This window comes from Numenius arquata, chromosome 2, assembly GCF_964106895.1.
Source record: "Numenius arquata chromosome 2, bNumArq3.hap1.1, whole genome shotgun sequence".
In the NCBI taxonomy this organism is placed as follows: domain Eukaryota; kingdom Metazoa; phylum Chordata; class Aves; order Charadriiformes; family Scolopacidae; genus Numenius; species Numenius arquata.
The window spans coordinates 42,097,312-42,125,237 of NC_133577.1; the positions used below are offsets into that span (position 1 = coordinate 42,097,312).

General features: G+C 45.3%; 1 protein-coding gene across 1 annotated transcript; it reads right to left on the reverse strand.

The window, feature by feature from the left end:
• Nucleotides 1-20,243: 20,243 nt before the first annotated feature.
• SLC30A1 (solute carrier family 30 member 1) lies at nucleotides 20,244-25,338 on the reverse strand. Its single transcript, XM_074169092.1, has 2 exons — nucleotides 24,708-25,338; nucleotides 20,244-21,154 (listed from the first exon to the last, which is right to left on the reverse strand). The coding sequence occupies exons 1-2, from the start codon at nucleotides 25,336-25,338 to the stop codon at nucleotides 20,244-20,246; spliced, it is 1,542 nt and encodes a 513-aa protein (XP_074025193.1).
• Between the last annotated feature and the right edge of the window lie 2,588 nt (nucleotides 25,339-27,926).

Here is a 27,926-nt window from a genome sequence, read left to right on the forward strand (position 1 = left end):
TCCAAAGGCAGGGGAGCAACTGGCCCAGGCATGATGAGGAGCGAGGGATCCCCAGTGAGGGAGTGAGGGAGATCACTCTACATCACTGCTTGTGCTCCCTGCGCCCTCACACAGGGCCCTCTGGGTCACATTGGTACAAGTATTTAGATGCCTACAGATGCAAATCAGGCACAACGTGGTGTTTCCCAAAGCATTTGCATCTCAAACGCCCACATATTCTTAAAACTCTACCCTTCCGCCTATGCATGTGTTAGTTTCTTCATTTCTAAAATGGATATGGTAATTACCCGCCGCTCTGGCAGCAGGAGGAGGAGAGGACATACCTGGTGTGCTGCCGTTAGCTCAACGGCAGCACCAGGTCTCCCTCTCATTCCAGATCCGTTCCATACAATGCTGGTGAGCCCATCAGCACCTGCAATTGCCTCTGGTGATTTGGGGAGAGGAGAGAAAGGCCACCTCTGAGTCTAGCTCTGTTTAGGATGGTTTTCTGGGATGATGCTTCCTGACTGTTTCCTCAATACCCATGGGCTTGTGCCTTAGGAAAACTTCATGCTCCCCAGGCTAGTAGCACATCTGCCCATCGTGTTTCGCACAAGCAGCTGCTGGCAGGCACGTGATGGGGACTTGCCAGAAATACCGTAAGGTCACTCACACGCATTGCCGGGAAACAAAATCTGTGTGGGTGCCTTTTTAAGGAACCACAAGCCTGCTTTTGCACTCCAGCAATCACACAGCTTGGGGGAATCAGCCCAAAAAGCAGCTCTGCATTTGCAGTGTATTTTTCCTGGATTCTCAGCCTTTTTTACTTCCCCTTCATAGCTAAGCCATGGCTTCCTCTCTTCTTGGCAGTGCTCATTTCTCACAGTAAGAAAATATCACAAAAACCTACAAAAAACAAACAGAAGTATATTCTTGCCCATCAACAGAAAGCAGCCCCACATTAAGCTGACCTGCTGGATACTGCTCTACATTCTACTTACTCAAACATCAAATCCTATTTTCCTTTACATAGGCAAACAGGAAACGTATGGACAAAGGGGTTTTTACTTCAGGAACAGGGAATAGCAAAGAGAGGTCCCCAAAACAGTTTGCAAGCTGAACTCAGCAATTAAAATATAGGACACACGTAGAAATCGATACGCCCAAATAAACATTTCAGCTGATTATCCAGCTACTTCAGGCAGGCAATCCATCAAGTTTGGCCACTATGACACTTTAGAAAACTTGTGCAAATAAAAGTGGTAGGCAGCGCAGCGAGTTAGACCTTGAGGTAGGTGCACAGGCTGTGGGCAGAGCTCCATACCTCACCTAAAAGCACCCAGGCCAAAGAGGGAGCTGTGAAAGCTGGGGTCACGGTGGGGTGATGGTGTAAAATCCCTGGTGCTCGGGTGCTTCCCTCCATCTTGGACCCGACACAAAAGGTACCATGAAAACAGCAGCGTAGCAAGCAAAAGGATGCAGCTCCCCTTGGCTGCAGCAGATGCGGCTCATTCCTTACAGCCTCTCAGGGATGCACTGCGTGTTGGTACACTAAATTAGCAGGGACACTGCAGCTTACTTATTAAAGCATCCCGTGGGCTGCCAGGCTCACAAAAACTCCACAGGCCATGGCGTAAACAGACTCTGGTTAGCTGTGGATCTATTTGCTTAGCCTTTCCAGCTTTTATTTCTCATCCGTGTCAGGCTCATTTTGAAACACGGCGCAGCGTATGGAGACGGTGCAGTGCTCCTGGGTTCTCCCCTTTGCAACAAGTGTTAACACAGAGCGGCCCTGCAGTTTTCACTCAGCCCATGGCGCTGCCTCCCAGGAGCCTGCTACCATGTTTTTTTCTCAGCAGAGCACTCAAAATATTGTTTGGTTATCTAAACATGCCAAGATACACAAAACCCTGGGAAGATACTAACAGTGGAGAGCTGGGTTTGCAGTGATTAATACACAGACCCAGATCCTTCGGCCTTCCATTAGGGAATATAGCAGAGACCTGAGTCGTTGGCTGTGGCAACAGTGCCCAGCAGCACCTTGCAAGACCTCTGCTGGCTCAGCCACCTCACCTGCCTGGAAGTTTCACTGCAGCCCGTGAGAGTTATGCTCCAAACCATGCCGGAGGATTGAAAAATTGCCCATATCACCATTTCTTGAACAGCACACTGGTTTGTGGAGTATGTTTTTCAAATCTTGCAGCACATGGATGAATATCAGGGCACCCACATACAGGAGCTGCAAGACAAAAGCCGTAGGTGCCCCGGCCATTAGAAGATCTCAAGACTTAGCCCCTAAGCAGGGTGTTTCTGCTGTTTGCACAGGGTCAGAAGTATCCCACCTTTCTCAGTTCATAAATCCCTATATTTTTGTAACCTAAGGACTGCCACACTGGGTCTGAGGGGTCTTTCATTCTGTAGCCTGCCTCCAAATGGGGTCAGCAGTGGGTGCTGGTGGAAAGAGGGGGAGAAACAAGGCGCGCACTGCCCAGCCCCTCTTTCAGCATGTCCTCCTTTTCAGAAAGTCTCCTTTTTCCTACAAGGTGTGCAAGGCTAGAGGCACATTTGTGCTCACAGATAGCTTATCTTCCCGGCTCATCCTTGGCCCCGGCACCCCAAGCTGCACACACTGCACCCTGACCAGCAGCAAACCCACAAGCTCCCTTGGGCAAAACCCAAGGGGAAAAAAAATGAACATCAGGCCTCACTACAAGGGGGCCCCACATCAGGCTACAGGGGTACTAAGGCCAAAGGACCTCCCAGCAGTCAGCCTGCTCCCTCCCGAGCACCCTCCACTTCAAATACCCTCCACAGCAAACTCTGCTTTTCCTTAGCAGGGGTTGCCAGCCACAGGAGCAGAGCTGGGCCAGAGAAGGATGTGACAAAATTCCTGCTGATTTCTATGAGAAGCAGCAGACCAAGCCCTGACGCTCCAAATATTCCCACCAGACACCAAATCAGATTTTTTTGGAGCTGGTTGCTGTTGTAGCAGAAGACACAAAGCATTTCTCTGGCCTCCTCTGGCATCCAGGGGCTTCTCCTTGGAGAGAAAGAATGAGGAAAGACTTTAGTAATCATTTGTGGAGCCTGGTCTTACACTGCTCCCTCCTCTCCCAGGTGATAACTCAACCACAAGCATGGTGGAAGAGGGCTAGGACAGAGCTGAAGCCCCTTGATGAACCTTGCTCGGCAAATGCTGCTTGAGACTTACCACGGGCAAGGGCTCAGAGTTCCTCGGCACTCGCTCCTCCACTGTGTTAGCTCCTGTTTTGCTGACAGTTGCAGCTGTGGACAGCCCTTTGCTGATACACAGGCTTTGCAGGTCTTATTGATAGTTTATTGAAATGAAATGGCTGTTGATATGAAAAGCTTTGGTACAAAACCAGGACAGGGTGCCCTGAAACCGGGAGGACTTCATTTTCTTGATGGCAAATGTCAAGGCCCATCATGTATTGCCTGGAGGCACATACAAGCTAATGAGGATTAATGCAGTGAGTCCACTGTAGCCATTATTAAAATGGCGGCACCCTCTCCCAGAAGAAGAAGGGGGAGAGAGAGAAGACCCTCCACAGGGAGGCAAGGACCCGGCGGTGATGGCTGTGAGCAAGCGGGGCTGCTGGCCACCAATGTGAGATGTCCACTTGCTCCAAGCTGGCCGTGTTTTGCTATGCACTATCTGCTCCTGGCAAAGATGCCCAGTGTCTTTGCCATCCGTCTTCTGCAGTCATCTTAATCCTGCAAAGCAACAGCTCTCAGTGTAGCGGAAGTTGGGAAATGGAGTCAAATATTTCCTGAACTATCCCATAAAGTTTCTCTGCTGCAAGGTTTAAGCATCAGAGACATTGCGAGAGAAACACAGTGGCAGTCACTACATGGTCCCTCCACCACATCTGCAAAAAACCATACACCATAGGAAACCAAAGAGAATAATATATCCTATAACAATTTATTTGCATGAAATCATCCAACTCTGCTTAAGAAGAAAATCAGATTTCTTCCCCAGTGCTTAATTAAACCAATCTGCTCTCCCTCAGACACATGGGGATGGGATCAGTTGCTGTCACAGCCATGGCAGACTTTACAGGGCTTCAGACAGGTTTCCACCCGGCTCCCTGGGATGGGTATTGAAGGGAAAGATTGCTTTTAGTAGCGGGTCCTTGGGGGACACTCCCTGACCGGCCACTGCACCAGCAGGTCAAAGCTGAAGTCCCTGCTGCTGTGACACCTGGGGGGGGTGAGCATTTGGGCCAGTGCCCCTCGGCCTGGGGTGTGCTTCACAGGCCACACGGTTGAACCCGTACCCAGCTCCGCAGACACCCACCGAGGAAAACAAGGGTGCTGCCATGCTCCGGGCAGGCCAATGCTCAACCATCTGCACCTCCCTGATGGATTCAGCCTGCGGTGCTGCTCACCCCGCTCGCCCCAATCTCTGGTCAATGAAAGAAGAGGTATCAGCAACAAGCTGAAGCCAGACCTGATGTTTTTCCCCCATTCAAATCTGCCACAACCAGAGAGCCCGGTTCAGGAATCTCTCTCCAAGTTTCCATTTAGACTCACAGAATTAGTTTGAGTACAAGAGGGTAGCAATCACACATTTAATTTGTTTGACCCTGGAATGCATCATCATTTAAAAGCCTGGAATATTTATTGGTGGCAAAGAGATATTGATTGCCCAGCCACAGGCAGAGTAAAAATCATTGAGGGGAAAAAAAAAAAAAAAAGAAGCAATGAAACGAACCAGACAATTTGCTCCTGTGCCTCCTGCCACACTGCCATGCGACATGCCGTTTCAGTCTTCTGTGCCTTCCAGCATCCCTCAGCTCTCCTTCCAAGGCACGAGAAATGGCCTTTCCCTTTGAATTTATTGGCGAATGGGTTTCAGCAGCTCTCAGGCACCTTATCACCTTCCTGCAGAGGAACATAAAACACAGCCCGTGTCTCAGCCCATGCTGTAGGAACAAATAAATAAGGGCAGCTCCCTGCAGCTCCACCACCGGCTCCTCCACGCGCGGGAGCCGGCTGCATTGTACCCGGGAGCTCAAGCTGCGGAGTTCAGAGCTGACTCTGCTCTGAACTCCCCACCGCCCCTGGATGTTTGGAGCCAGTTATTTCCTTGTTAAGGGTTTGCCCAACAGGAAAGCTGTTTCCCACCCCTAAAAACCTGGTTAAAAGCTAATGGCCCGTTGTGGCTCTTGTAAAAGATGAATTTCCCTGCTAATGACAGCCGCCCGTTTTCTTGCGGTGGCGGCGATTCCAGCACTGCTCGGATGCTGCGGCCGGGTGCATGCGGCTGGAGCGGTTTCATTTTGGCAAATTGCACTTCACAACACGAGAGCAATCGCCCACATCACTGGGGTTGCGCAGCGGCCCTGCGGCAAGCCTCACCGTCGCTCCATTTGCCACAAATCCCCTTGCCCTGGTTTCCACCCCAGGCTGTGTTCAGGAGGAGCAGCCAGGAGGAGCAGCCAGGGTGGGCTGGCATCTTCTGGGGTGGCTGTGGGGCAGCTCTGGACAGGGACCCGCCAGCAGGAGAAAGCAGGACCGATACTGCAGGCAATGCCGTAGTCGGTCACTGGCATGGATCAGGGGGCTGGGATAAAACTTCCTGAGACAGTGAGCGACGGTGGAGGGCTCAGTAAATTGCCACTGAGCACGGAGGCCAGCAAGACGCCGCACCACTGGTGGCCAGAGAGAGCTCGAGCCAAAGAGCAGAGGTCCCCGGGCTGCCCCACTGCCCAGGGGAGAGGCAGGGTGGCGCCGGGCTGCTATGGGAGATAAGTGTGGGGCTGCCCCTCTGTGCCAAGCCCCTCTAATCACTCCCCCTGCACCTGCCCAGAGCAGCCCCAGCACAGCTGTGCACAAGGGTTGCAGCTGTGCGTTAAGTATTGCAGCCATGCATTAAGTATTGCAGCTGTGCGAGGTGATTGCAGCCACCCATGAGAATTGCAGCGGTGCAGCCCCTCTGGAGGCAGCTGGCTCCTGCAAGCCCAGGCACAGCAGCAACGAAGCCCATGCTGGCATCAGAGAGCAACATCCCCGTGCATCCATGTTCCCTGACACCCAGCAGGCCCCTGATTTTCCCAGCACCCTCTTTGCTGGAGCCAGAAGGACATAAATTAGCACCTCCGTAGGTTTTTTGCAGCCGGTCTCTGGAAATCTGGTAGGTGTTCCTCAAGGTTTTGAGTATTCTAATTTTGCCTGGTTTTAAAGGGAAAAAAGTGTAACGTGCCACCCATGTTTCAAAAAGAAGAAATGTGTCTTAACCTGGCAATGCAGTCAAGGGGAACAATTCGTTGTGTTTTCACCAAGCTGTACTTCTAGTTGTATTTTGCAAAAGTAAAGTATTGTATTTTGCCAGCCTAACCTGATTATCCCTTCCCAGAAGCTGTAGGTAATTATTTGGTTCAACATTTATAATTTAAAGAGTAATTCATGTGCTAATATGCATAATCCTACAGCACAGTTTAATTGCAAGATCTTAGTGCTACCATTGAACTTCATTGTTGGGATTCATTTCTCTCATTCTTCAATGGGTTCTAATTACCCCCATGCAAGTAATTGATTTTCTACCGTGTTAGCAGCTCTGAAAGTCTTTAGCAAAAGCTATTGGGGTCCAAATGTTTTGTTCTACTCAAAATGTTGTGAGAATTCGAACTTGTAATTTCACTGACAGCAGGGAAAATTATTTCAAAATTAAAAATGGTTTGAGTCAGGTGGTTTTTTAAATATTTCAGGAAGTAAAATCTTTTTTAAAAAAAAAAAAGCCCCTCCTTTGCTCTCCCTTGCCCCTGTGAAACTGAAACCACCACCAGCTACTGAAATGTTTGAGCTGCTGTTTTCAAAATTTGCGGGGGGAGTATGTAGGTTCCTGATTTTGCTTTAACGTCATTAAAAGGGGTAGAAGTTGAAAGCACACAAAGTAAATCTGCTGCTCATTAATGACCTGAGCACGGGCTTTGTGTGCCCCAGATCACGTCTGTGCTTCCCAGTCATGCCACATGAGACAGGAGCTCTTCTGTACATCTGGCCTTACTCATTTGTATGGTGTTTTTCCCCCAAACAGAATATCAGCATTTGCAAGACAATCTCGATCCTGTTTAAAGCAAACAAACATGTTTTAAGGAGCCTTATCATGCCAAACATCCATTTAGAAGCCTAAATTCTATGAAAAATCACTTAGCCTGTAGGTTCCAAAAGAATGCAGAGGCTTGGAAGCACTTGAGGGTGCAAACTGATGCCTCTGGGCTTTTCAGAAGCATCTAAGCACCATGTGAACACGGTGGTTTGTCCTTACATCCTATGAGACGTGGTCCACCAGCAGACTGACACCTGTCCCTGAGGGAGCTGTGAGCTGAGCAGGGTGCTTCCTCTCCCTTAAGGAAGGACAATGAGGGATGACAATGGAGCGCTCTGGGACAAGATGGCTACAGGTCTCTTCTAAAACCACAGCTTTTGCTTGCACCCAACATGCTATGGACTTCTGAGCACCAAGACAACCTCTTTCTTTTAGCTCCTCTGCTCCTCCCCGCATAAGAAGCCATGCACCGGGTGGGTGATGTTTGCTGTATCTTTGCAGCACAGAGTTCATAGAGGGCTCTCATTTCACCACCTGACACATAAAAGCAAAAAATAAAGAAGTCAGAAACATTATGACCTTATTTTGGATGAACTTCATCTGAGATTAAAACCAAACCAGGAGCATTTTCAGCGTGGCAGGCATTTTCCTTAGCTTCCAGAAAAGAAAAATATGAGTCAACAGTCTAAAGAAATCACAGAAACAGGTGGCAAGAGACACTATATGGAGTTCAGTATTTGTACAGTTGTTCTGGTCCTTACATAGGCCTGTTCTAAATGAACCAAAATACCACTCTGTGTTTGCGGTTGGTATATATTTACTGCCTTGAAAGTGATGGACATCTACCATAATTTTGCTTCAGTGATATTTATTCATTTAATAAGACAGTCTCTTAAATCTCATCTCTACAACTTTAAGAGAACTAATGTATGGCCAAATCAAAATTAAAAAAAAAAAACAAACAACAAACCAACAAAGAAAACTCAAAACAAAACAAAAAAAAACCCCAAACAAATCAAAACCAACCCACATTACTTTGGTTTTGAGGTTTTTTTCTGGCTCTTCTGGACATCAAAAAGAACAAAATGAGGAAACCCCTTGAGCCTAACTGCTTCTGTATCCCTCCTAATTGACTCACACAGGAGTCTGTCTCAATATCACTTTCAGGCTGCTTTAGCTAAATAGCTTCAGGATACAAGAGGTTAAAGCATCCTGCCGTGCAGAAAGCTTTTACTTGAAAGGTCTAACAGCCTTTCCCTTAATCTGCAAAGTGGAGCTGTGATCATACAACAGCTAAAGTCGTGAGCTTGTTAATGCTAAAATGACAGATGTTATAACAACAGGATATTTATTAAGTTTCCCATTACCCTGCTGTGTTCTCAGACCCCAATTTCTTTCCAAGACTGCTCTTTGTTTTTTTAATAACCAAAAGTTAACAGAAGTCTGTTTCTAGCCTTCTAACAAGAAGTCATGCAAAGTGCGAAAGGAAAAAAACTAAACAGAAAACATTTATAAACTCTCCTTCTCCATCTCAGCTTGACTCCTATTAAAGAAGGAAACAGTACTAATTCAGTCTGTCTTTCTGCCTCCGTGTAACAGCATAGGTTTATTTTAGAGTAAGTATAGTTTTAACCTTTTACCTAAACACTATGTAGCTTTGCATGAAAAGTCAGAGTCCATGTGATTCCGAAGTCCTGGAGACTTTAGTATCTATTACGTATTTCATAAAGTGCTGCAAACTCTCTCGTGGTGGATGTTTTTCCCCATTTCCAGGTTAGGAAGCATCCTGCAACCCTGCCTGGAGGATACCTACCTGTGTGCTCAGTGCTCTGACAACCTAGGACAACCCAGTCCCCCAGCAGTGCCTAGAAGTCATCGTGGAAAAAGCAGACAACCTAGAAAAGCCACCTGCACAAGGAAAGGAGAAGTAACTAGGTTTAAACAGTCATTTCTGCATAAATTGAGTTTTAAGACTCATTTGTCAGATCTAAACTCAGCAGTGGCATTAAAATCCCAGGAATAACTGGACTGGTAGCCCAATATCAGACTTGCTACATCACTGGCAGTGCCATTTCCACCAGCCCATCACTCTCTTTACAACTATACCATACAGGGCCTTGATTTGGAGGCCTTTTGTATACAAAGAGTCAGAGTTTTAAATGTTGAGGGACAGGGCTACATGTGCATTTGTCGTTAGATGGGTGTTTTGCGAGAGGAGTTGCTCAGAGCACAGGTTAGCTGACCTGCACATGTCCCAGCTCTGGGCAGCGATGCCCTTGCTTCTCCTGTTGTGCTATGGCCCCTAAAGTGGTGCAGTACAGCAGGGATTAACCAACGGCTATCTGGCCTTCTCCCAGGAGGAATGCTGGTTTTCCATCCCTAGGCTGGGTCTGCTTTCCTTAGCACTGCAGTAGTCCAGCTGGCTCCCCACAAGATTTCTACAAGCAGCCTCCCATCCCTATTTCCAAGGTCAGCCTAAAAATGAAATTTTATATTTTTGGGGAAACTGAAGTCCATATGGAGACAAATGAGACCACTCAGAGAGCCACGACTACAGTGTAGTGACTACAAAGTAAGTGGTCTCATTTTCTAGCCTCAGAGAGTACTTCGTATTTCTTTAAACTATATCTAGCGACGTTTGATGAATGAAAAGCATGACAGAGGTCAGAGCCCCATGTGGGCTATGAACAGAGAGCGCTTTTCACCCCTGTCAGAGTTCCCAACACTGTACCAGGGCAGGCTCTTATGTTCATAATCTACATATTACAGACACTAGGAGATGGAAAACATGCTCTAAGGGATTCTGTAACAACCGTTACCATCCTACCCAATTTACTTAGTAAACAGCTTAGACCTACCAGAAAGCACCTCTGTGAAATCTCAGTGAATCCAAAGCTCTTCTTCCTCTAAATATGAGCAGCTCTGTTTGGAATTAATCACATTTACAGAAAAAAAGAAAAAAAACGCAACCCAAACCCACCTTTCCTAATAAAGGCTAAAGGTGTTGAGAGTTAATCTAGCCTCATCTTCAGCACATTATTCCACATTTCCAGGTCTTTAATACTCTCCATCTAGTACGTGACTTGGTTCAGAGCCTTTCATCCTTACTGGACACAGGAAAATACAGCGTCACTGGTTCAGCCAGCCAGCACGTGGCACCTGAAGGCATTGTCGTGGCAAGGCACTATGAAGCCAAGTTGGTTAAGACATTCTCCTGCAAAAATAACCGTCAGAACAAAGTTTTTTGAAAACCAGGATTATCAGATTTGGGTAAAGCCCCAAACACGCTTCCACACTGTTTAAAAGAAGGAATGCAGGTACTCTAAGGAGTAGCTGAGTGACATACAGTCCAGAAGTGCATCTATCATGCTCTCCACTCTTCCCTGCCAAACTTTCACTGCCTGGATAAACCATTGCACAGGACAGGATCCAATCTGGTATTTCTGGAATAAAGTCATCATCACATAACCAGCATATTGAAGGGTTAGTTTTGCAGGGCGCTATGTACAACACAAGCAAAAATGCGACTTAGGAACAGATACCTTTTCTTACGGACCACTGAAGTAGTTTCTTCTTTGTGAAGCTCAAGCAAAGATTTTTCCACCCTATTTTATGGCTGTGATCCTTGTTCTCACAACAGGTTCTACAGCCACTCAGAGCTTTGCACTGAGCTGAAGTTATTTCTTAGTGGCAAGTGGCCTGCCACCAACGTTGTGTAGTCAGCTCAGATTTTATGACTGAAATAATTATGACTCCTTTCTTTCTAGCTGATATTTAAAAAATACCATGCCCACAAAAATTGGACAGCTTTTTGAAAATGAAGTTTATTTCTATATTCTGTGAACTACTTGGATTAGAAACAAGGATACAGAATTAGTAAATCATTTTCTTGATTATGAAACACTTTATCGGGAGAACTAATTATTTAATTTGAAAACATTCTTAGTAATATTTAAAAATACTTGCATGTGAACTTTAAAAGCATAGAAATATTTCTGTTACCTAGAGGAACGTTAAAACCTTCATCTTTATTGAAATACATAAGATCTATTAAAATGTAGCTGGTTCAGTAGTTGTGGTTTCAGTAGTTGCAGATGCACTGCACTGCATTAACCTCAGATTTGTAATTTAAGGTTAAGGTTTAGAGATAAAGGGGAAGGGAAAGATGGCAACAGTCCACCCTTGTTTATCTTGTTTAAGCAATTTTTGTCCTAGCCCCGACCAATGACTTTTTCTCTCCAAACCGTTGTTTCGAAAGGGGAACTCCAAGTTGCATAAGGACTCACCATATTTGACTTTACCTTAAGTCATTTGGACAAATACTGCTCTCTCGGGATCTTAACCATTGCCAACAACAAAGCCTCCATGCAAAGACATTACTTGTGCTAAGCTGCAGTCTCTTAGTACAGGCTACTTCTCATATGCTCAGGTATGAAACAAAACTACCGTTACCTGATTTTTTACACCATTTTTATAGCAGTGTGCTAAGCTTGGTACTTCGCACTGTCCCTTCCTGATGTAACAGCTGAGGTTGCACTGGCTGCCCTCTCAGTCTCAGAAATACCAAGGTCTCAGTTTCAGCTGTGATCTGTTTAAGCACTTTTTCCCATGTCTTTCACTAACTTTTGATTTCCACAGACATCACACGTAGGTCTCTCGGTAATAAGCTGTTAAGCACTGCAGAGCTATAGAGAAAGACCAAAGAACATCACTACCCTCAACAAAACTGCTGCGGTGGGAAAAAAATTATAACCAGTCCAAATGCAAAACCCATACGCACTCCATTGCTCGTCTTTCTCCATTGATGCTATAATTTCATTTGCTCTCTGCTAATCAGAGTGACCACTACGGGAGAAATGATCTGCCTTCCTGATACTCCTAGAGCAGAAAGAAGTTTTGGCAAAAATCTCGTAGATCAAATTTTCCATACTTAAAAACATTTAAAGAACTGTTGCGAAACTCTCAAACACGCAGTAATAGCTAAGGTAACTGTCCGGGCAGAGGCCAGCAATTAAGAGCACCACAGATGCTGGTCTTGCAATGCATCTGTGATCAGGAGCGCTGCAGGTGAGGCAGCCAGCCTCTTGTTGACAGAAGAGCTACTGCACAAGCTGCAGACTTTCGTATCCAAACAGCTTTCAGCAGAGAAACATTATTTTGACATTACCTCATTTTCGGAGATACTTTTAGAAAGGGCAGACAAGGGCAATGGCATTGAAACTCTGGGTTCAATAGCATACTTTTTTCCAGAGCAGCACACGCTGTTGCAATGCAGGTGAATTACACACCATGGTCCAAAGCCTTCCAAGCTCATCTTCCAAATTGGTAGTGAGATGTTTAAGCTGCTTGGCTAAACTTCTCCAGATCTGTTAAAATAAAAAAAAAAAAAAAAAAAAAAAAAAAGCCCATGCAAGTTTTCAGCAAACGTTACTGAGGTTTTGAATAACATACACGGCCTGGGTGATGCTCTGAGCTTTTCACATACGGCTGGCGATGTCACGCTGCGACCATGACGTCAGTGCGGTCCTCACACAGGAGCTCTGCCCACACAGCTTGACTCAATATTTAGCTCTGTAGTTTTCCTACTCCTTCAAAAAAAAAAGATAACTGGGACATTATGGTGCCAAGTGTCATTCCACTTCCAAATTGAAGCATATGTACCAAACACCTCCTTTTTAGCAACAGCATGCCAGCTCACTCCTCAGTGTCTCTACTCAGTGTCTCTACTGGGCACCTACTCTATGCAGGGAGATACTCAGACAAACTGGAAATACAGCTACCAAGGCTGCCTAATAATTCTTGTGATAATTAAACACAATTCTTCTTTTCTTTTTTTCAAACAGCAATGTGAGAAGAGCAAACCCCTTCAAAACAGCATGATGTAAAAGCCTAAGATCTCTGCCACTGGATATTTAGAAGTTGAACTGCTTGAGCCTAAATTTTACCTGGCATTTTAACCCAACCCCTCCTTACACACAGCTGGAAGCATGCAGACCCAACCCCATCCATTTGGGTCAGAGCCTTTGCACCTGGCCACAAAAATATGAGAGAAAATTATCACATCAAATTATATCAAAATTATCAAATTTTGTTAATTCACATAATCTCTTTCTCAAGGAAAAGTGAGCTTGTCTGCAACTGACCGGGGGCGAGTCCTTGGGCACGCCAGGACAAGAACGATGGGCTGCATCTCCAGCCAATGCTGCCTAATGGAAAAATCTCTCGGGTACAGCAATGTGTTGATCTGTGGGAGTGCTGTTCCCTCCTAAGCCAGGGCGTGAGGACCAGGACCAGGTAAGCACCAGCGACCTCGTTACCTGCTGAGGCTCACCATGCCGTGCTCCTGTACACACGCCTGCACCCTCAGCTGGAAGGATGATGGCACCGTCACATCAAACCAAGCAGCAAAAGCTGAGTCCAGGTCTGCAGCCTCATCTGCCGCCGTCTGCAGCGGGCCAGCAGCAGGCCAGCAGTGGCCACTTGCACTCGGCAGCCGTACTCTGAAGCACCAAAGACCGGCAGCAAGTCAATACCTCACTCGGCTGAGCTTTTTTTTGCCTGTACTGCAGAACGCGATTGCCTGTACTGCAGAACACAACTGAAACAAGTGCAGGCAAACCTAACCCAACAAATTATATCTAACAAATTCACCCAGCGAGTCCGGCAGCGCAAGCAGGGAAGACGGAGGAGGGCAGGCTTCGTCCCAGGCCAGCAACACAGGCACAAATGCAGGAAACCCAGCAGGTTGCACATCCTGTTCCCCAGCATCGCTGCAGCTATTCTTAGCTGCACGAGCTGCTGTGAGGGAAATGCTGGGGTGCCCACCAACGCTGGGATGCCCACCAACTCTATGGCTAGAAATGGAGCTTGGGTGACAGAAGAGAGGGATTACAATTTGGCCTGAGCACTACTTTAAAGTTTGTGTTAGTTGTCACCACAAAAAAAAAAAAAAAAAAAGAGAACATAAAATACAGACACATAAATGCTAACCAAAGTGTTGGTGGCGAGGGTTTCATGCCAGGTTTGGGATGCTAGCATGGATCAGGCTGAGGAGAAGGTTCCTGCTGAAAGCGCTCGCCTGCCTGGAGTCAGACACAGCTTCACTCCCATCCTGCCCTTCCCCTCTGGCATCAGCTCCCCCGATGCAAAAGCAGCAAGAAGGAGATGTCCTGGGAGCTAGATCTGGTCCTTGAGGTGGTCAGGCAACCATATGGGATAGGAGGTCTAGGAATGGCATGGGTAAAGGTATGTGTAAAAGCAAAAGCAAGACACAGACCCGAAGCTTACCTTCCCATCCTATTAATTGAAAATTCCCACATTAGCATGTGTCATAAAGGATGTTGGTATTAAGTTTAAATCACATCTTTTTACGATGAGGCAGAAGTAGCTTTGGAAAGTGGCAAAACTGAAGCTCATGTGCAACGCTTACAGTCCAACCAACCATACCCTCCTGCATATATAGCTAACAACAGGGAATCACTTTGCCTTCTTGAAACAGAAAAAAAGCAGCTGCTGAAGCTGCTCCAGTGAAGGGCTCCAAAACAAACTCATCACAGCAAGCCCATGACCAGCTCCGGGCAGGTATTAATAACCATCCTGCCCTCCCCAGAGGCAGCTGGCAGCTCTATTCTTTTCTGCAGTCAGTACTTTCCTCCCAACAAACTTTACCAACGGCAGCGTTTCTGAATGGGAACAAATGAAGCTGGAAAACACCAAAGCATCTGCTGCTCTAAAGTAGCTGTCTCCCAAAGACATTAAATTAAACAGTATGGATTTCTGTTAGGAAGCGTACCTTACTGACCCATGTGTTATATTTTTAACCTCGGCCAATTAACAGGACAGGAAGGTTTTTCATTCTTTTCAAAGGCTGTTTTTCTTAGGAAAAAAAATGCATTTTGCATAATTAACTCTTCACATGATCCTACAACTGAGCAACTATCCTTCTAATTGCACTTGGAATCCAGACAGTTGGAGGCCGTCACTTTACAACCCGTTTATTAACCTCGTCTTCTACTTGTACTCTTTGTTTGAGGTTCTGGGAGATGGTGAAAGTGCATTTCTACTAGTCAAATTTCCTCCTGGAACTGACCTGAGAAAGAAATCCCAACTAAAAGCATTTGACATTCAAGAGCTCCATTTATTTTCTCAGGACTTTAATACTTAATTAAAAAAACAAAAAAAAAACCACAAAAACAAACCCCAAAAAACCATTATTATTTATTTTTAAAGAAGGCAAAAAGAAAAATTATCAATGAACCCCAGCTATGCCAGTTGTATTTCAACATTGCTCAGAAACAGGATCCAGGACATGAAAAAAAAAGAAAAAAAAGAAGCCAAATTGATCCCATGTGCTTTTGGGATGAAAGATATTTTTCAGTATCGCGGTTTTGCTCTTCAACTACTGAGATAACACAGTGAATGCAAAAAAATATAAATGCGAGCCTGCTAAAACGTGGTAATGTACCCCACGGGCAGCTAACCACACAAAGCAAAGGTCGTAAGGAATAATCAGAGCTCCTGTTATCAGCAAAGCTACGTTTGATTTGGAAAATTGTCAAGACCGGCTTTAGCTCAGGCAAACGGAGCATCCACCTCTCTCTGTCCAGCAGAGAAAGCAAAACCCAAAGTTAATACAGAGCTGAACTTAAATGCATACCTAAAAAGGGCGTAACTGATGCTGTGCTATGAAACTAAAATAGTCAGAGCATATTTATATGCTTTTAAATATAGTTAGCAGTGTTTCCCATTCCCTCCACGTGGAACTCAGAACATCTCTCTACAAAATTCACCCCCTCCATCCCCACCTCGGTCTCTCCATAGCTGAAGAGATTAGAAAGAGCAGTCAAAGCCGGGGGTAAGGGAAGGAGAATGGCAAGAATCTTTATCCCTCCCCCCCAAACTCCACTAGGCAGTGTTTGATAAATTCAGATGGCCCAATTTCAGCAGCAAACAGCAGTATCAATTTAGCTAAACTTGTTAACAAGTCTTAGGACACTCAATGGGCTTCTTTTCTTTCTTTTTGGAGAACAAGGAAAAGGAATAAATCCTGGAATTATAGCACACATAGTATTTCTGCAGCAAATTTAGGAACACCACAGTATTCCTGATTTTAATACATCCATAAAATCTAGGTACTTTCTTCAAAAGCCAGGAGGTACTGGCAGCAGCTTTGGACTCACTCCTACAAGTAATTGCTTGCATGCAAGTAACTACTCGTCAGCCTGATAAAACTATTTCTGAATACAGAAATTTACAGGACTGAGCCCTTGCCATGACTTCTGAGGAGTCACAAGTTGGGGCTGGTTTTGTCTTTTACATAACTATGTGTGTGTCCATATTGAATACCATGATGCAGCAATAACAGATATTACCAAAAGCCTAGAGTGGATGAAGAATGCAATCAAGCTAAAATTATAAGGCGTTCCACAGAAGCAATTTACTCCGCTAAAAAGTAAAGTTTTGCGGTACTGTGGCAAGCCCACTGAGCAGCTCAATTAGCTCTGCACTGCACCCTTAGGGGCAGATATAATCTAAGAAGTGATTCTAAAATAGCGTATTTCTGGATGAGACATGTACTGTGTAAAATATTTCACCCAGTGATGTTTGGTACATCTCTGACACGTTTTATCAGAAGCATAAACAATCTAGACACTGAAATACAAACTTATTTTTCCTTAAAATCAGTGTTCCATATTTTTTTATTTTAAAAACTCAGGAATGTGATACACAATACAATTAGCTCCCCACCACTGCAGTGTTCACTTACATGAGATTCACTAGTTTCATGCTTCGTGAAAAAAAAAAGCAAGAGAGACTGCCCAGTGTTTTTGAACACTCCCAGTTTTCTGGAATTGTGATCTTCCGAACAAATTAAGTCTGTGTAACCACAGATAGATCAGGCTGAAAAAAAATCACGTTATATCGCAAGCTAGCAAGTTACAGTCGGGTCTCATACAGCCAGAGCAAACACAAAAATTGTGTTCCTGCTGCTGTACAGCCACCGCCTCGACCTGACTATATGCTTTCAGGGAATTTGCCACTGAGGGCTAAAGAGACTAAAGGGCCCCATTAACACCAGCTGGTGCTGCACATGCAACACAGCGCAGGACAGACAGGCCACGCAACTCCCTCCTTCTGCCCCCATCATCATCATCATCGTCACAGCTGCATCCTGCCCTGATAATAAAAATAAAGCAGGGGAGAGCTTTTTGTCTTTTAAGCTAGCCATTGCCTGCAATGGACACAGAAATAGAAAAATATGACTTCTGGCACACACAAAAAAGATTAAATAGTTAAAATGGAATTAGTGACTACAACTCCATCTATTCAGATGCATTTACTGAGACGGTTAACCAATGGCGGCAACTGTCAAGACTTAATAGTTGCTCTCTTTTTATAAGAGCAACAGGAGAGAAGTCAGTCAGGCTTCTCAGTGCTACTACGGTTTGTCTTGGGTTTTCCTTTCAAAATAAACTAAAGAGCAGTAGTTCTATGGCGCATTAGTGATATACAGCAGGACCTCAATAATTCATACTAACGACTGAGACCAATTTTAAACTAGCAAGCAAAATAATTAGTGAAAGTTTACCATAAAAAGCAAGGATACACATTTCCAAAAAAAATAGTACTTTGTTCATTTCAAAATTTACTTGGTTAATACTTTGTAGTATACTAGCAGTGGTAGCATATCTTGCAAATGTAGTCTCATACAAGATCTCATTCAACAGTCAACTCTAGATCATATACAGGTAACAGGAGAAAGAGTTAAGATAATTCAGACAAAACAAAAACATATATAAATACTATATTAACATATTTAAGTTAGTTTATGGGACTATACAACAAGCACGAACACAGAAAAAGGTGAGCGATGCCGATGCCTGTGAAGCACCAGCACCCCCAAGCCAGCGCAAAGCTGAACCGACCCATCCACGCACCGCAGCTTCCTGTGAATGCATCTGAGCAGCCGAGAGGCAAAATAACTGCAGGGTGCTGCGCTGCACCCAGGCTGACAAACCCCGCGCGAGCGGGCTCCTGCCAAACTGGACTCGGCTCCTTTACTTTTCCAATGCTTTGGCACGTAGCGTTTGGCCAACGTTATCGCACCAGCAGGTGATACAGAGCCAGTCTGGCCCTTGCAGACCGCACAGTTAATATACAACACTGGTAATCCACCCATGGATAATCGAGAGTTGACTGCAATGCTCTGCTGAGAAGTTGGGTAAGACCACTGACACGACCTGGGCCAACCCAGGTCCCACGAGCAGCAGACTATTTTTAACTACTTTGGAGCAATTATCATACGAGACACACACTAGAGATGCAAACTAGCAAGGCATTCTGTATCCGGAGGCAAAGCTACATTCCCTTCACTAACAAAACATTCTTTTTAAAAAAATCTACACTTAAATACTGTTAAAAACCTGAAAACCACAGCATCAAAGAATTTCATAAGGCCAAAACTATCCTCAGTTCCCTCTGTTGTGCCTAAGTATCGCAATACATTTGTAAAAGAAGTAAATACCACATCATTTAGTATCTTATACTCCTTCCAGTGCCTTCCAGTAACAGATCTCAGAGCTCTTCACACAAGAGTTAAGCCTCACAACACCCCTGTGAGGTAGGTATTATCCCCGTTTTAAGACAGGGAAACTGAGGCAGAGTGTTTGTCATGTCCAGAGTCACAGAGCAAACAATGGAAGATCTGAGTTGTTTTCCAGTTTTGAGCATAGGAGCAGTCAATTAAATCACACGGCATTGTTTCCCATACGTAACTTGAGGGTGGATCAAAAGGGTCAGGGGTTTAGATTAGATTTCTTGTATGTTCTTATCTTCAACCCTCAGCTAGTCTCTGCCAAATTCAGAGTCCACAGAGCAGTTTCTCCTTTGTTACGGTGTAAGCTGGCAGCATACTGTAACAGCTTCTGTAGAGCCAGTTGTCAATTGACAGAGAGAACATTTTAAACCGTAGACTTGCATACTTAGTAAGTGAAATTATGCGATACATAAAAATCTCAAAGCGTGAAACACAGTGAATGAAATCCTGCTCCCTGCCCCACTTCCTCAGAAGTCTTCTTTCCCACTTCCTAAGGGCTCCCAAGGATGAGGTGGGGACCAGGACTACAGTCACTGCAAGTGGTTATAGACACACTCAACTACAAGCAAAACACCCCACTGAATTAGTTGATCATTACAGGGGCTACTGTCTACGCTTAAAAGCATGACTTAGACTGTTGATGCTTGGCAGACTTTCCCTGACAGAAAATTTATTGACATAACTAATTCTTTCATCTTAGTAAACCAAGAATCAGTTAAAAATAAAGCTCCAGCTCTTCATTTGCAGTACTTTGAGTCAAGGATTCTTTAAACATCAAAGACTTTTATGACCAGATACAAACTTGGAAATAAGGAAAAACACCAGAAAATCCATAAAATATGAAAGTATGCGTTACTTTATCAGTCAGTCTCACATCTTGATCACAGAGCAGTACACAGCAGCTTGAACTTCCATTCTGACAGAAAAAAACCCTTTCACGTCTGATATTTTCACAAGCGGTTGATTTTAATTACCTCGCTACCTTACTAGAAGAAGTGGGGACAGTTTCTATTTAAAATATGCTATAAGATAAATTCATTAGAAAAGCCTTCACATTTATTATTATATAGGTTTAAGAAAAATATGTGAAACTGCAAAGTGGTTTCCAGTTTTAAGTAGTTATATCTTTAAAAACATCCTATGAACTTTGGTTTCCTTAGGGCTTCTAAATAAACAATATATTAAAATATCTACAAATCAAATATTAAAGGAAAGAGTAGGTCCAAGAAATCTGTAACACAAATTGAGTTCCTACATGCTTATCCCTCAAATATATTTTCACTGGAAAAAATATTTTAATTTGAAGCACAGCAAAAAGTGTCTCCGCTGAAATGTTGGAACTGGTTTTCTGAAGTTGTTACAGCACTGGTGCACTTTCTGTCTGCCTCAGTACAAAGTCAACACAAACACATTGTATCATGACAGTGACATTATGTTCTTTAAAACAAGCATTCTAGATTTAGCAATATGACAAGAACAAGGACTTCAGCAATTACACTACTTGGCAAAATTGCATCTCAAACGTCTGTCTCTTCCTCTTGCAATATAGCTGTTGTCAAAGTCACCAAAGCTCAGGTAGCACCATTTGGGGAGTTACAAAGATGATTCAAACTGCTCATTTTGATCGGTGTTTGCCTCTAGCTTAACTGAAGGGATACTCTCCGACTTAGTCCTCCTAGTTTTCGAAAATTCAATGACAACTTCTGAACAAGAAATACTAAGTGACGAAGATTTTTCTGTCTTCTTTGTAGTATTATCTTCTCCTGCTCCGCAACACTGCTTCAAAGCACACTGAGTCCTGCAAGGAAACGCACATTTCCCTCTCCCTGTTTCAGAGCCAACGCTGGCAAACTCAGGCTGAATGGTAGTTGCATGAATCCCTTCGTCATGAAAGATCTCTTTTATGCGTTTTGCCACCATCATGTATGTGGAAGGGTCAGGACACTTTATGTGAGCAGTGCCAATGATCCTACTGCCTGCCAGCTGCCAAATGTGTAATTCATGGACTGCTTCGACTCCATCAAGGGTACGTAACTTTGAGTTCAAAGAATGAACATCTATTTGTTTGGGAACAGTCTGTAGAAGTATAAGGGCTGACTCCCGAAGTAATGGGTAGGTTGTGTAAAGGAGTATACAAACCATGATCAAACAAAGGACAGGATCTAAATACAGCAACCAGCATGGACCAGCCACCGTAATGCTCTCCTGCTCAGACTTGTTTGCTCTGCCAAGTGTTTGGGATAAAGTAGCATTTTCCGTGCAATGATTATTGACACATGGATTAAAGCAGGGCCCGTCTTTGGGGCACGGATTCCACAACCCATAAAAGAGCAAGGCATTCACTACCACAATAACTGAACCTAAGGCATCTCCAAAAACATGCAGGAAAACTCCACGCATGTTAAGCTGTGCACTAGAGTCTTCTTCAACCTCCTCTACATCCAGAGGATAATGACCAGCGTTCCCGTTCACTTGTAGGTCAGTCATGTTGTCTTTCATATCACCTGATAAGAAAACAATAAAATGATTAGGTGTATGCTGTAATACTACACATTACTAGATGCCTTATAAAATAATAAGCAACATTAAGTACAAAACTGAAAAGCAAGCAACACCAGGCGTAACACTTAGCAACATTTTCTCTGGCTTAGAAATATTCAGTTGTCCCAATAAGTGACCTAAATAGTCTAGAAGGCAATTGCTTCTACATGGACCTTAAAAGTTATAGTGGCAACATATGAAGATGACCACATCTTAATTTATTTTCCTGAAAAACTGTTTTGGCATTTTCTAGTTGTTTAACCATTTGACTACTCACTGTTCATTTCTTAAACAAAATGTAGAATTACAGAGCATATATTAAAAAGCTGGTTAAGTAGCTAAGTAACTTACATTTGTTCCCTCTTTTGAAAAGCCAGAAGGCTGATCACATTGCTAAAAGCTCTCTTAAACCATAGGACTGCGTTGCTATTTTATATTAAAATTTATGAGGCCAGAAGTTCAAAAGCTGCGTGGATACTGCCTTATAGTCACTTCTCAGGTTTAGTAGTTCATTTTGAAAAGACTTCTGCATTCAAGGAAAATAAAGTTTTTCTGAGATGGCACATGGAGGCAGAACTGTGAGATACAATGAGCTGAGCTTTTAAGTCTAAATGGCAGAATTTATCAGCAGTATTGACTACAGGACAGTGCAAGTTATCACCAAAGGTCTCAGAGGCTATGAACTAGTGTTATTTATATTTCAGAATATGTTAAAAAAAGTACCAAAAATAAGTTTTTTAAGTGGCATACAGCTGTTAAGTGATTTATAGCTGTTGATGCCCAAAGCAATATGTCACGGACCATGCAATGCATAAATGAACATTTTAGTGCCCTCCTTTGACAAAGTTGGCTGCGATATTACCACTCCATCACACTTAACTAGCTATATAGAAATAAATGCACACATCATTAGGAAGAAGAATGTTCTTTGAAACAAAAAAATCTTCCAATGTTCAAAATTGAAAGTATTTTACATGATTAACCTCCTACTATTCTTCTAAAGTTCTTCTTTGGATAGAAAACTTCCAGTGCTAAAGAAATGGAATAGGCACCGGCCACAAGCCCAACAATCTGAAACAAGGAGCTCTCACTGCTTCCGTGGTTCTTCAGTTCAGAGCTCTGTAAACATTAACATGTTAGTATGACCTGCAGCTTCTGCCACTCTGCTCTCATGACTGTGATTCTGTAATCATGAAGTGTCTACAAGTTCTTTCCTCTCTGAAGAAGGGGTGGGCTCCTACGAAGGCGGCTGAGTGGGTCAGTACCAAGCCCCAGGCTCATAACCTCATGCATCACACTTCTGTCCTAAAACCCCAGCTACATTTTCCACACAGCTTCTAGGAGTTATTGAATACGGGATCTGAAACTGATTTCCAAAGAAATCAATAAATTAGAGGAAAATATCTCAAGTTACAGAGTTCAGACCTCAGAGTCCATGATGAGAGCAAGGAAAGAGGAACCTTTCTGATACTCTGCTGTGTACCAAGTACTCAGAGAAAACAAGATCTGGAAAGTCAGCAGACCTATCTGTAAGGGTGGGTAGCAGGAAACAGGGTTTCAAAAATCTTGAGATTTTTTAATGGCAAAAGGTTAAAACATGTCCATTTGAAATATGCTCATTTAAATCTAACTATAAATGGATTACGTCACATAAAGAATATGCACTAAGATACCTGTGCAGGACCAGCCCCCAAGGCTATCACTAGCTTTCCTATTCCACCTTCAGAAGTCAAGGCCTCTTTGTAATTTCAAGTGAAGGCATAGTACCACTCCAAATCACTTCCCTAGCCTTCACCTATACATCTTACAGCTTCTCACAAGTCTCCAAGCACCTTTACCTCTAACATTTCCATGGGTAAGCTATGAATAACTCCATCCATTACATAATCATGACAGGGCAGAGAAGGAAATACAAACTTATTTTAAAGTTTCACTGTGACCAAAATTACGCCCTATTACCACCTAAATACCCACAACAAATTATTTGTTATTGCCAGAAGGAGACCCACGAGAAATTCCAGACAAATTAGCTCAAAACAGTATACATTTTACTCCATGCTATAAATTAATCTCTTAGTCTAGAACTAGTCCAAAACTTGGCTAAAGCACAACTTTTCACCATGTTTCACCATGCAAGAGCAATTCACAAGCCAAGATACCTATCAGATCAACGGTTAAGGGAATTTTACGTTGTTTGAAACTAATTATTAGGATACTTTTGTTGAAACTAAAGCAACATTAAGCACTTATTATGTGGTCAAGAAAATGGTGTATATAGTCAGAGGAACCTTCCTATCCTCTTGCAAAACCTGTCTTTTCAAAACCAACATGGAGTCAAAACATATGAGAGAGAGAGAGAGAGAGAGATACACAGAGACTCTGCTAAATTTCTCAAGTGTGCATTGGAACCTGTGACCACAGAAAAATCGAAACTGTAGCGAAGTTCACTCTGCTCAACTTAAACTGAAACAGTGGTCTCCTGATGTTGCCCTGAAAATAAAGGAGTGACCTGGGTTCTGAAGAATGACATCCCTTCCTCCTAGTAACAGGGATGCCACATGATTAAAGTAGAGAAATTATGCACCTTTTGCTCTGCTAGAACAAAGTAACTCAGCTTTGACCAAATGACTTAAAAATAAACTATTCAGGCTTCTGGATCCATTAAGAAAAACCCACACAACACAACACCAAAACCAAGAAAACCCTGCACGAAACCCAAGAAATTCCCTCCCACAAAACAGTTTGATCACAAATGGGAAAAGAAAATTTTAAATTTGTATCTTTGTGCAAGTGAGTGGGAAGGTGCATACTTTAGAAAGCTAAAGAATACTAATTCAAAGAAACCACGCATGTACTCTGACACCAGTGAGCTCCACATTCAGTGCCTACTGCATGACTTCCACAGTTCTGATTGGTAACTTCCAAGACGACTTCTTACTAATACAGATGACAGGAAGAAGTACAACATTGTGACAATGGAATATACTGCAGTATGTTACGTTCAGATTTGAGATGAGCTTCTCAGGTACCCAAGAATTGGCCCAACGGAGAGAACCGGTGTCAGGACCAAGGTGTTGAGCTGCACTCTATTTGATGTGCAGCCAGTTCCGAGGCATTAGGGCAATGTCTTATGACAGCTTGTGTTGCTAGGCAAAAAACACTTGTCATGTGCCTTCTCTACCAGCACCAACTTTTTCCAAGGCAAACCTGCTTTACCCTAAGACTCTTTCACACTCTGACCTCCCTGCAAGACAGAGCACGGAACTCGAAGCACTTCTTTTAGCACTCAAAAGAAAGGTTTGAGGTAGAGGTTCAATGGCCATGTGCCTGAGAGCACCGCTAAGAAAGTTTCTTGCCTTATCTCCAGGAGGAAGGATGGCTGAGGAGGAAGGACGGTCCCCACAAAGCTTGCACCAAGTAGGACCTGGATGCCCACCACCTTCCTTGGGGAAGGGACCTCTCCTGCTTTACTGACACCTCTATGCTGGGATAGGACAGAGGTACTGCAAGACTTACCTAGCTTCTCCTGGCTGACTCCATTGGAGCTGCTGCAGTTCTCCACCAAGGTGCTGGTCTCCTCCCGGTGCAGTGCAGCCTCCCCATCCCCAAGTGGTTGCTCAGGCTTGGGGCCGCTGCGGGAGTGCTGCCGGCCACTGTGCGAGTGCCCATGGCCGTGGGAATGGCCATGGCCCCCAACGCCATGGTGGTTGAAGAGGCAGAGCCCCAGCAGATTGATGATGAGCCCCGCCACCCCCACACCGATGACCACCAGCGGCTGCTGGATCTCATGGGGCTCCGTGAAGCGCTCGATGGCCTCCAGCAGGATGGTGAAGCAGAGGGCGGTGAGGAAGACAGCATTGACCAGGGCGCCCATCACCTCGGCCCGCACCCACCCGAAGGTGTTCTTCTTGGTGGCACGGGTGCGCTGGGCGAAGCGCACGGCCACCAGCGCCACGACCAGGGCCATGACATCGGAGAGCATATGGAAGGAGTCAGAGAGCATGGCCAGCGACGACGTGACCCGGCTCACCACTACCTCCACCACGAAGAAGAGGAAGGTGAGCGCCAGCATGCACAGCAGCCGCGCCCGCCGGTTCTGCCACCACCGCGGCCCGCCGGGCCCCTTCGTCGCCATCCCCCCGCACATCGCGCCGGGGCACCGGCTGCCGGCCCGGCACAACCCGACCCCAGCGGAGACGCGAGGAGAGCGGCCGGCGGGTCAGCGCGGCGGAGTCCCGAGGGCGAGCGCGGCCCCTTCCCCCGCCGCCGGCGACCCGGCCACCGCCGCTCCCTCCGCAAGCGCTGGGCGAGCAAACTTTGCACCCGAGCCCCCTCACTCTTTCCACACGGAACCCGAGCCGGCACGGCCACGCCCCCCCGCCCGCGCCCCATTGGCCGCCGCGCCCCCCCCGCCCGGCCGTGCCCGCCCGTCCCCGCCCCCCGCCTCGCTCACCATTGGTCCGTGCGCCCTCGCGACAGGCGGCCCCGCCCCTACCTAGTACCGCCCTTCGGCCGCCCCGCCGGGCCGGGCCGGGGGAGGGAGGCGGGGCCGCGCGTGACGTTTAGGGAGAGGCGATTGCGATTGGCTGAGCCCGTCGGCTTCCCCACCACCCACCACCACCTCCCCCCGCCCACCGCCCCGCTAGCCCCGCCCCGCGGCGAGCGGGACTCGTGCAAAAGGTGCGCTTCACACGGCCCCGGCGCGGCGCGCGCTCGTGGGCGGGGCTCCCCCTGCGGGCCGGGGCGGGCGAAGGGCCCCATCCTCGGTAGGGGGTCGCGCGGGGTCGGTGGGGGGGAAAGGGGAGCTGTGTGATGTCACACGTTCGGGCTGTGGGCCTTTGTGACGTCACGCGGGCCTGGCTTTCCCTGGGGGGGGTGCCCTGTGCCTGCCGCGTTACAAACGGGAGCAAGAGGCGCCCCTGCCTCGCAGCTCCTGGGGCACCGGAAATGTCCCCTCAGCCCCGGCCCGCTTGGGGAGGCGGGGAGGAGCCGGCCACCAGCACCCGTCCCCAGCTGCCACACACGCCACAGCACATCCCAGCAGCTACTTCTTGCCCCCGTCCTGGCTCCTGGTTTTGTCTGAGGTTTGGCCTTTTTGCAAGGGGATTTCTGTGTTTTTCTCCCGTTTGCGCCACTGAGGGCAGTCAGATGAGGGGTGAGGCAATAATGGCTGATGAGCAGTTAAAATCTGGGGAGAGGAAGTAATTTTGCTTGAGGAAGTTTTGAAAAGCTGCAACATATTGATGCTAAGGAGTCAGACCCTAGATACTATTTGTTTTATTAAGCTTCTGTTTAAAAAAAGGAAAGGGAAAGCAAGTATTCTGAGACATCCAGAAAAATCAGAAAAATGTAATCACAAAAAAAAAAAAAAAATCACAGAAATTACCAAAAAGACAGAGTTGACCTCTTACTTTGCCTGCTGTGTTCCAGGAAGCCAACAAACATGGCAGCAAAAGAGTGTCCAAGAATATTCCATGAGTGGAGAACGGAGAGAGAGGAAACAAATAGCCATAGCTATTTGTAGCTGTAGGGGTGTAGCTGCGTGGATTAATATATAGAGACAGTAAGAAAACTGATGCCCTGAAAAGTAAGATTTAGCAAGAATACAAAAGCCTGTTACTATACTTGGAGTTTCCAAAGGGATCATGATTCAGGGTCCGTACAAAGGTTCCTGACAGTTGGAGTTGGACAGCTAGTCTCATTTCATTAGTAAAATGGCAGAAAGTATTCACACTTCAACAAGAAAAGAGTTACCAACAAGCATAACTGAGACCAGTCGTTCAGGACAGGCTTCCCTTGAGCTCAGCAGGGTCCCGGTGAGTCCACATCTGTCTACCACATTGGTCTAATGTGTGCATGCCATCCCCTTCCCTTTTGCTGCAGTGTTCGCTCTTTATGTTGCAGATACAGCTTGGGCACCACAGGTGCTGCTGTACTGACCTGTGACCCTGAACCCCGTTTTCTGTGAGGTTGTTCATACATCAAAATCTAGGTCTGCTATGTTTTTAGTTCAGTGCTAGGAACCATATGGAATGCTTTAATGACCATCATAAAGAGGACTGTAAGAGAGTCAGTAATTAGATTGCTATAACATTCTCCTCATCTACTTGGCTTCCCATATGACATCATATCATTTAATAAGATGTTGTAAATAATTGGGAAGCTGACCTGAAACAGAACATGCCCATGTCCTCTCCTCATCACCCCCACAGAAGGCCATTAGTTAATAAGAAAAATTACCCAAATTTAGGATATATGGGTCAAAGAAACTGGTACAGCTCAAGCATTTTTTAATTCCTGCAGGTGGGGCAGGTTATCATTTTACAGGATTTGGTGTTAATCCAATGGAATCTAGCTAGGAAGGAAGGGAGGACAGGGAGTTTAATGTCTCTCATTGGCTGGACTTCAGGAATCACTGAAACTGGGTGTAGGTTGGTTGCCCCTGTGATGTCATCATGGTTTTCTTGATTAAAATTACTGAGTCCCCTCCTGAGTGAAATAAACAGGATAGCAATATCAGTACCACCCTTAAGAATAAAACTTAATTGGCATTGAACATAAACTGTGTCAAGAGCTTTGACTGATTTACAGGAGGGGAGTTACGGATTTTTTGGCTTCTTTCTTGGTATGTAAACAATGTCTAGATCAACTTGTGATCCTTTTAGCTTTTCTTCACCACAAGACCTCCTAATCTGCACAAGGGTGCCATGCAACAGGTCAATTTGCTGCTGTCTT